General features: G+C 57.3%; 1 protein-coding gene across 5 annotated transcripts in view; it reads left to right on the plus strand.

The window, feature by feature from the left end:
• Positions 1 to 8012, plus strand: part of ATP11A (ATPase phospholipid transporting 11A) — a 103585-nt gene extending 95573 nt beyond the window's left edge. For 2 of the 5 annotated variants that reach the window (XM_061133522.1, XM_061133523.1), the window contains exons 29-30: positions 3779 to 3882; positions 4585 to 8012. In XM_061133522.1, the coding sequence (XP_060989505.1) occupies positions 3779 to 3871 (93 nt within the window). In that variant the 3' untranslated portion in view covers positions 3872 to 3882; positions 4585 to 8012. The other 3 variants (XM_061133525.1, XM_061133526.1, XM_061133524.1) reach the window with 3 other exon arrangements.
• The last annotated feature ends 1637 nt before the right edge of the window (positions 8013 to 9649 follow it).

Here is a 9649-nt window from a genome sequence, read left to right on the forward strand (position 1 = left end):
GGGGGGGGGGCGCGCTGCAGCCATGGGGGCACGGGTTCGGGCGGGGGGAGCGGCGGGTCACGGGGTGGGGGGGGAGGGACGCAGCTGGGGGCACCGTGGTGGGGGCCGGCAGCCAGGGGGGCTGCAGCCCTGGGGGCACTGCGTGGGGGGGGTGCCAGGGAGGCAGCAGGAAAGGTGGTCCGTCCAGTGTTACTAGCGAATTCCACGGTGACACATGATTTTATACCTGAACCAAATGTCCAGTGCTTAGATTTGGTCAGCTAGCCCCTGAAATAAGGAAAAGATTAAGAGGAAAAAGATTAAGCCAATACAAAAGGCACATTATTTTGTGTGAACCTAAACAGGTTTTTTGATTAATCCTTACTTCGAAGGTAAAGTCGCTTTATTTCTAGGGAGGAAGTGTGGCTCCGACTTGAGCCCTCGTTTTGGGGAATTCTGGTCCTGAGTAGGTAGGGCTGCTGTTTTCTGTGCTCCCGAGGGGACTCCAACAGTCTGAACTCTGGATTCAGGAGATGGGTGAGACGCTGAGGATGCCCAGGCCGGCCTTCAAACAGAGATGTGACCTGGAGCTTCTAGAGAGCTCTTGGGGAGCGGACATCCCCCACCTCTTTACCCCTGTGACCGCTCACCTCCTCACCCCCTCACCCCACACACCCTCTCCCCTGTGCTCCCACACCTACTCACCCCTGTGACGCTGTACCTCCTCACCCCCTCACTCCACACACCCTCTCCCCCTGTGACCCCACACCCCTCACCCCTGCACCCCCTCCCCCTGTGGCCCCACACCCCCTCGCCCATGTGACCCCTCCCCCCTGTGACCCGGCACCCCTCTCCCCGCACCCCTCCCCCCTGTCCTGCCGTGCACCCTCGGGGAGGAGGAGGGATGCTCTGAGAGGCAGAGGCCGCAGCAGGCCGTTCTACAAGATGCCTGGCCCACCTGCAGCACCCGGTGCTTGTGCAGGTGTGAGTGACAGGAGGGCGGGGCATGCAGGTGTGAGTGACAGGAGGGCGGGTGACCACAGGCGAGGGCGCCCCCCCCCCCCATCCTGGGACTGAGCCCCTCTGGGGAACGCAGGGGCCCCTGGTCTTAGTCCTCAACCGCTGCCGCCGGCTGTGGGGTGGAGCCTCTGTCACCGCACTGGCCGCCCCCAGAGGTGACTGGTCAGGTGGGCGAGCTCTCAGACCCCCGGGGCTGATCTCAGATGCTGCCCGAGGTGCCCAGCCAGGGGGCGCAGAGGGCTTAGAGCCGCCCCCGACCGGCAACTTCACAAGAGTTGCTCCGTGATCTCAGGCCATCCTAGGGAAGGGCCCGCGGGAGAGCACGGGAGGTTTCCACCGGGCGGGGCTGGGCCTCAGGGACTGCAGGGGCCGCCGTGCTCACGTCTCCCGTGGCCGCAGGGACTCCGGGTACGGCCCCCAACTCACTGCCTTTTCTTGTCTCTTCCCTCCCTGGTTCCTTTCATCTTCCGGCCTCTTTGCCCAAATCTTGTTTAACGATGTGCATGGCCTCCTGACCTCTGACCTCTGACCTCTGGGACCGGCAGACTAGGAACCAGTGCCTTTCTGTCGAGCAGCCCACCGTCTTTATGCTTTCTCAGACTTCCAGCAGTCTGACTTTCTAACGGAACAAGGTGATGCTTTTCTGTCTTTCTGCATGTTTGGGACTTGATCGGAGGACCACAGAGGGCTGACGGTTAAGCTCGGGAGCCGCACACACAGGCCCTCTGGGGCTGTGGGCGCCGGCCATCTCCACCCACACAGCCGCCCGGGCCTCCCTGAGGAGGCTCAGCGTTCCTCTGACTGGGTGGCAGCCGTGAGGCCGGTCCTGTCTCTGCGCGGCAGGGGCAGCTCCTGGGTCAGCGCCGGCCTTGCCCTGGAGCCCAGAGGCAGGTCCTCCCTGCCTCTCGTGTGGAGCCCACAGGACTGGCGGGACCACAGCCCGGGGAGAGGCAGCCTCAGGCCAGGCCCCTGGACTGCGGATGGGACAGGTGTGTTTGGGGCCAGCTGTCTCACCAAAGTCCCTCTTATCTTTTTAAAAATATCTGATTGTTTTTAGAAACAGACTCCACCTGTGCCTTAAACAGCATCTGTGGCTCTCTCTCAGGAGCATGGAGCAGTCACACCGTTTTCTGTGGCCGCCGCCCAGGATGGAGGCTTCTCGCCTGGAGCCAAGGCTTCCAGGACACGCTTATCTGTTCCCAGTCATCTGTGTCCCAATGCCCCACTTGTGTGTCCCCACACTGGGCACACATTACCGCTTTACCAGGCAGCTTGCTTAACAGGAAAATGCCTAAAGCAAAAAAAAAAAAAAAAAAACAACTTTTTTTTCTTTTAATAATTGTTCATCTTTTAAGTTCAAGTAATTATTGGCAATCAAAATTTTTTTAATCTGGTGCGTCAATTTATTAGAATAAACTACATAATATTATGTTTATGCAGTTGGAAACATTTAGGATGAAATTATTAGGAACATTTTAATAAGTCACAGGAGGTGCTTGTGAAACCAGTTAAATCATGCCAACTCTGGGCTAAAAATAAATCTTCTGACGATTGATGGGGTGTATTGAGAGCTGGTTTGCTTCTGAGCCTTTGCAGAAGCCGGACTCTGCTGCTTGGCGCAGGGCTCTGAGCTCCGTGTGTCCGTGGCCTCGGCTGTGATGGCAAGGCCTGCGAGCCTCACGGGTGCCTGCAGCCAGTGCTTAGCACACACGGGGTCCATGCGGTGTTGCTGCAAAACCAGACAATTTTGGCCAAACTTTAAAGGAACAAACCCTTGGCTAGTGCTCCCATGGAACATGCTGCATTTGAGATGGGTGGCTTTTTCTTTTCATCTGTCCAGTTAAAGTGAAAACCACAGAGGCTAGCAGGTCTCACATGTAAACATGGGTGTGTTCGTACACATGTATGGCATCTATATATACATGTGCGTGTACTCCGTCCACACCCGTGTGCACGCACAGCTGTGTGTGCTTCCCGCAAAGAGCCACCGCCCGCGCGCTGGTCTGCTTTGCCTCGCCCCCTGCCCCTCGCGCCGAGCCAGCGGCATCTGCACCTCCAACCCCTGCTTCTCCAGCTCCTGCAGCTCCCTTCTTCGGAGGCACTGAGAAATTCATACCACTTGACTAGAAAGCCTCAGTGTTCCGACTAGAAACGCGGGACCCCGCTGGCCTGCGGCCCTGCCACGCCCCAACCTCCGGATTCTAGCTTCAGGCCAGGGTTCTTTTGTTTGACTGGAGATGGGGCCAAGGGACAGGGCCGGGCAGGCACACGGGGACAGAGGGACAGGCAGGCAGGCGGGTGGACAGGGATGCAGGGACAGGCAGGTGGACAGGCAGGTGCAGACAGGGACAGGCAGGTAGACAGGCAGACAGACAGGGACAGGCAGGAACAGACGGACAGGCAGGAGAACAAAGAGGGACACAGGGACAGGCTGGAACAGACGGACAGGCAGTTACATGCAGGCGGACAGGCAGGGACAGGAAGGCAGATGGACAGGCAGGTGCAGACAGGGACAGGCAGATGGACAGGCAGGTGCAGACAGAGGGACAGGCAGGCAGAGTGGCCGGTGCAGAGCTCCTCGCTGGGGCCCGCATGCCCTCAGGAGCAGCGCCCTTTCCGGACGGTTGGGGTGAGCGGCAGGGCCGTCAGCCCCGGGCCCCGCGCCCCGACCATCGCCGCTGCTGCGCCGAGAGCCGGGCCTCCCCGCACGCGTACCCCTCGGCCGTCCCCGCGGAGCCGGGCGTGCGGCACGGGCTCAGTGTCTGTCCTCGCCTTGCAGAGGAGCCCGAGCCGCCCAGCCCCGGCCAACGCCGCGCCGAGCCCCGACCGGCCGCTGCTGACGGACCCCGAGCCCCGGCCGAGGCGCGAGTAGCAGGAGGATAGGTAACGGCCGCCCGCGGGCAGCCCGTGTGCTGTGTTTCCTCCAGAGCTCTGCCATCTGTTAGGTTCGCGGTGGCAGAGACTTGCCCACACGTGGGGTCCGTCCCCGGTAAGTGGCCCACCGGAGAGGCCGGCCGCCTGGGGCTGCCTGCGGTGCACACCCAGGCACGCGTGTGAGCGTGCGTGCACACACACCTGTGCAGTGCGCAGGCCCACCGCGTCCTTCGACTCCCGGAACACGGCCTTCATTCTCATCCGCGGTGGTGGGCGTGGCTCCACCTGAGAGGTCCTCCAGGAGAGACCCCCTTGTGGAATAAACAAGGGGATCTGAGCCAGGCCGGGGCAGGCGTCCAGCTGCGCCTTCAGCATCCAGAGCGGTCATCTCCGGGCCGGCTTCCCCCTCCCTGCCCATCCAGTCTGACCACCTGGGCCTCTGACCGCGGCCGGAGCGGTCCAGCGAGATGCGCGGTGGGAGGAGCCGCACTCAGCCTGGGGCCCGGGGAGGGGCCTCGTGTTTATACACCTTTCTGCGGGCCGCTGGACGCAAGGAGGGGACGGTTCACACGCCGCCCCCGTGTCTGGCCCAGCTATGCTCGGGGGCGACCCCGCCAGGGCAGCGAGGGCCGCGGCTGGGCTGGGTTCCGACGGGTGTTGGACGGGGTCCGTGCGGGGTCCCGGGACTGACCGTCCTTTCTGTTTCCGCAGACCTCGCGCTCCGTGTCAGGACCACCTCTGGGGAGTTACCCACTTGCTTCTCTGTAGTCTCCAGCCCCAGGCAGCGCCCTGGAAGGCAGGGAACGCGGGGCCCCTCCTGCTCCGTCTCTCCCACCCGCGGCCCCAGGGGCGACCACACGCAAGGGTCCAGCCGCGAAGGGCCGCGTGGCGTGTGCTGCTCTTGCGGCCGGAAGAGCAGGAAGACGGGACAGGCGTCCCCGAGTGGCGACCGGGAAGGACACGCACGAGCCCGCTACCCTCCCTGGCCCCGTGGCGAGGGGAGGACTTCTGCTCGGGGGTCTCGGTCCGCTCCAGGCACGGCCACCACACCAGGACCTCCGGGGAGCATGGCTAAGCCTCGCAGGCGGGGGTCCGGTCTGCTCCGTCCTCCCAAGCCTGACACCTCTGCTTTCGGAGCGGCCGGCGGACACCCCAGGACCGGCCCCCCGCCCGGTCCACGGCTGCCGTCCAGACCTGCGCGTGGTGGCGCTGACCGCGGGGCGAGTCTGGCCCGACCCCGCCCCTCCGGGGGAGGTGCTGCCCGCGTGCCCAGGGAGCCCCCTCTCTGTCCCCCGCTGCCTCTAGGGGGGCCTGGCCCGTAAGGCACAAGCTCCGAGAGGTGCCCCTTCCCGCTCCGAGGGCGCAGGCGCGGTTTGCTGTTGTGGGAAGGGTGTTTCGGGGTTTGCGGGGACGCGTGGGGTCTGGGTGCCGGGGGCCGGCCTCTGCTGCGGTGCTCAGACCCCCACGGGGAGCGGCCTCTCGGGCGCGTGGGCCCCCAGATCCGTGCCGGGCTCAGGGTCGCCGGGGCGGCCCGGGAAACCCAAGAGCAATGCCGCCGCCCGCACGCCGCCCGCAGGCAGCTGCGCGGTAAACCCTGTCGCTCTCCTGTAACGGAATCTCCGTTTCTAGAAATAACCCGTTCGACGTAGCCTTAAAGGTCCGTAAGGAAAACATTTCAGTTTGAGGTTCAAACTTCAGAAGGTACAACAGACAGCGTTTTAGGGGAGGGTCACCCGGAAGCCAAGCGCTGCCCCCGCAGGCCGCCCTGTGGGCCGAGGCCCGTGCTGAGCCCGCCGGGTCCGCCCCCGCGTCGCCCGGACCGCGTGGTTCGCTGGGGTGGTGCTCACCTGGGAGAGCCTGATTTGACCGAGGGGAGGAGCTGACCGCAGGAACAGGGTACCCAGGTGGCGCGGAGGAAGCAGGACGCATACCAAAGAGTGGGGTGAGGGCCGCGGGGGTGAGGCTGGGGTGGGGGCGTCCTCCCGAGGCCCCGCCCCCTCGCTGTTCCTCAGGCCCGCGGCCTGCGTGTGGCCCACACTAGACCCTGCAAGCAGCGGTGTGTGCGTTTTTACAGCCGTTTTTAAGAACCTAAAATGGGTATAAATGTCATACCTGTGGGGGGCAGATTCTCTGTATGTTTAGTTAACAAATTCTTTGTAATGTATTTTTTTAGAGATCTTAAAATTGCCTTTGCACTGAAGTATTTTCATAGCTGTTTATATCTCTTTTATTCCTTTATTTGTTAACGTACCATATCTAATTTTTAAAGTATGTTTTTAAAGCTTTTATTTTTTAAGTTGAAGACATTTTGGCCACTTTACATTTAAATTCTGATGAACGTTTTGGCTGAATGTCTCAATATCTGATGAATGTGAATTTTCAGATTTGACTTTATTCTCTGCACCTGTTTTGTTTTTGGTGTTTCTGGCAGTAGCGAGTAGTTACAAGGCATAGAGTCTGATCATTTGCTCTGCTCTTTCTTCACCATTCATTGCAATTTCATCTGCTTTTTGTTTAGTTTTTAGTTTCTAGCCTTCAGCCTTAAAATAGGAGCTTCTTGACGGTTCGCTGTCTCCTTTCTGCCTGTATCCAGACGGTTATCACTTACCTCGGATAATTCAAGTCTCCTTAGGACAGTTACTGACCATTACACGCCCCAGTACGTCTTCTTAAAATTGTTTGGGAAGTTCCTAAGTGCGCCTGAAAATGTGAGATGGACCAGGGGCATGAGACCAGAGGCCGGAGAGGGACGGGGAACCAGGGAAGGGACATTTCAGACAAGACAGTGTGGCTCCCACCTGGCGGTGGGCAGTGCTTACTCGCCTTAAACTGACCTTAGAGCAAGTAATTTAAGCATCTTCCTTGGTTTTGAAAATCTTACAGCTGCACAATAACCACGTATTAACATTTCCCCCGTTGGTCCGGATGTCTGGTTCCCGACCGCCACGCCACCCCCCAGAGCTAGCTGTCTGTGCGGCCACTCCACCGGAGGAGACCCGCCCTCGGGACCACCGCCAGACCCTCCCAGCTGCAGCCACGTCCCGGCTGGGAGAAGAGACGCTCTCTCGGCCACTCCTGTTAGAACCCCAGTCAGCCCATTCCCGTGCCCTTAACTCCACGGGCGGACATAGACCAAACGACCCCCAGAGGCGCGGCCCGGAGAGGCTCGCTGGGGGCGGAGCTTCCGCAGCGACAGGTCGCAGCCGCCTAGTAGCCTTGTGAGACTTTGCAGCTTGAACTTACAGCAATGCCTCGCACACAGTTTAACTATTCTTAAATTCATGGGCATCAACCAAAAGTTCAGGGCAACCTAAGGGAAGTTTCCAGCCTTTTTCTTTAAAACCACTAAGTTCATCTGTTTTGCACTGATTATGAATAACCTGATGCAACCACTTCTGCTTATCTTAATTAATGGTATTTATTTAACAACTCAGTGTAACAGCTTGGTATGCACTTTCTTTTGGAAGTTTCCCATTTCTAACTTTAAAAACAGGAAAAATGTCAGCTGGCAAATGCATTCATTCTGTTGTCATTTTTTTTTAATAAGTTAAAGGGTAGATGAATGGGGGTGAGAATCGTTTTGATGTCTATAAACAAAGCTTTAATGAAGATGTGTTGGAGTATTATTAAAGTGTGATTCTACTTTTGCAGAAAAAATCTAAAGATCAGTTTATATAGCTTTATTTTTTACCTTATCAAAATATACAGAATTTTAATATGCATATATTGTCTCTGACTTAAAATTATGTGCGTCTGCATTGCTGTTTAAAATGTTCATTATGTAATGTGATAAAAGAGAATCTTCAAAAATATATTTAACACAAATGTATCTATAGGTATTGTCATCATAAATACTGGAATTTATTTTTAAATTATTGAATATAGTAGGTGTGTTTAAGATAATAAATCAACCTCTGAACAGTAATGTTTAATTGATAATTTATTAATCTGCTTTGAAAAATTAAATGGTGAATTAAACCAAATCTTAAATTTCTGTAAAATTTATTTTGTATGCTACTGTTTTTAACTTTTATTTCTGTAGATAAAGTATATCTTCATAATATTAATTATGATTGGACTTTTCTGCAGAATATCTAGGCAGGAGACCTGAATCTGCTTGCAATAAAGAAGAAAAAGTTCTGGTTTAGTCTCTTTATAAATTAAAAAGATCATGGAAGTTGGTGTTGAGTTTCTGCTAAGACGAGCTGCAGGGTAAACACTCTGCCAGCGAGTGTTTCTGTTTGGGATGAAGCCGTGGGAGCAGCCTCTCAGGAACGTGTGGGATGCGGTGGCCCCGGCCTACACCTGAACTGCCCGGGGGGAGGGCGCGGAACAGGACACCCAGTGCCTCGCCCTGTCCTTCCTGCTCCAGCTGCCCCCGGACTGTCCGCCAGACCCGCCCGCCCCTGGGGTCTCTGCTCCTCCTCTAGTCCAAACCCTGGCCCCCACACCCCAGGGCCCCCGGGCAGCTCCAAGAGGATCCTGCCCTGCCCCAGCGGGTTCCTCCAGGCCCCGAGAGGCCCCCTGGCGCGGGGCCTGGCAGCTCTGCCCCCCCACCCAGCCCTGCCTGCTTCCTCTGCTGGCCCCTGCCACCCCTGCAATTCCTGTCTCTGAAAACTGACCCCCAAACATTCAGATCCTCACAGTCTCATTCCTGGGATTCTGACTCATTTGGGGAACCAGGGTGGACCCTGAGAAAGGGCCTTGCTGGGCCGGGGCAGGGTGGCCCCTTCAAGGCTGACGGTTCCCTCAGAAGGCCTCTGGCTTCACCGGGCACAATTCTAAAATTGGGGGCTTTTTCCCGGCTCCCAAACCACAAAGCAAGGGCAAGTAACTCACCCCGAGTGGGCGACCTTGGCTGTCACAGACCACACAGCGGCCAGCATGCCAGTCTACAGGAAGTAGATGCCGCAGGTGAGTTGGGTCCCAGGTGTGCTGTCCGCTGGGGTCCAGCGTCCACACCTGCCTCGGGTGACAGGGACCTGTGGCCACGCTGACCCTGGCAGCTAGGAGAAAAATGCTTGCCTTTCAAGTGAGTGAGGGCACCCCGGCCCGAGGCTGTGCGGGTGTGAACAGCCGGCTCCCACCAGTGTGCATGTGAACACAGCCCTTCATTCCACTGGGCTGGGTCCCAGTGTGATCAACTGCAATTATTAAGCTTCCTCTTTCAGGGAAAAATCTTAGAAATAATATGCAATTTATCAGTTCCTTTCTTGCACTAAGAGGACACCCCTAAAACTGCATCATCATAATAACTTACCCAGGGAAGATGCTCACCTTCATGCATGTTTATCACGTACAGTCGGACTGATTCAGGAGCATTTAGTCAGGTGGCAAATGTCTAATTCATCATCCAGATACAGGTATGAGCCCTAATCAAGCCCGACAGAGGCCCAGTGAAACCCGTTTTTAATCAGGATATAAAGACCAAACCTCACAGTTAGTGGGCAGTGTCAGGCCTAAGCCGGTCTTAGAAGCTGACGCCCTTAAGGCCCACAGCTTGCCCTGCAAGGCCTCCATCCCTTCCTTACGTCTGTGACCTCCGCTGACCCTTTCTGTTGACTGGTGTGGCCACAGACATTGCAGTTTTCGGTGCGTCCCCTCAGTTTGCTGAGCTTGCTTCTCAGAGGTCATGGTTCAGCCGGAATTCAGAAAGCTGTAGAGGGTCAGGCCAGCAGCAGCCCGCCGAGCAGTGACCGTGGCTTTTTCCGACGCAAGCTTGGCTTTGGGAACTGCTTTGGAGCTTCGTCTCAATCCCACTGTTGAGCTGGCTGTC

The sequence above is a fragment of the Dama dama genome, chromosome 30 (assembly GCF_033118175.1).
Source record: "Dama dama isolate Ldn47 chromosome 30, ASM3311817v1, whole genome shotgun sequence".
Taxonomy (NCBI): Eukaryota; Metazoa; Chordata; class Mammalia; order Artiodactyla; family Cervidae; genus Dama; species Dama dama.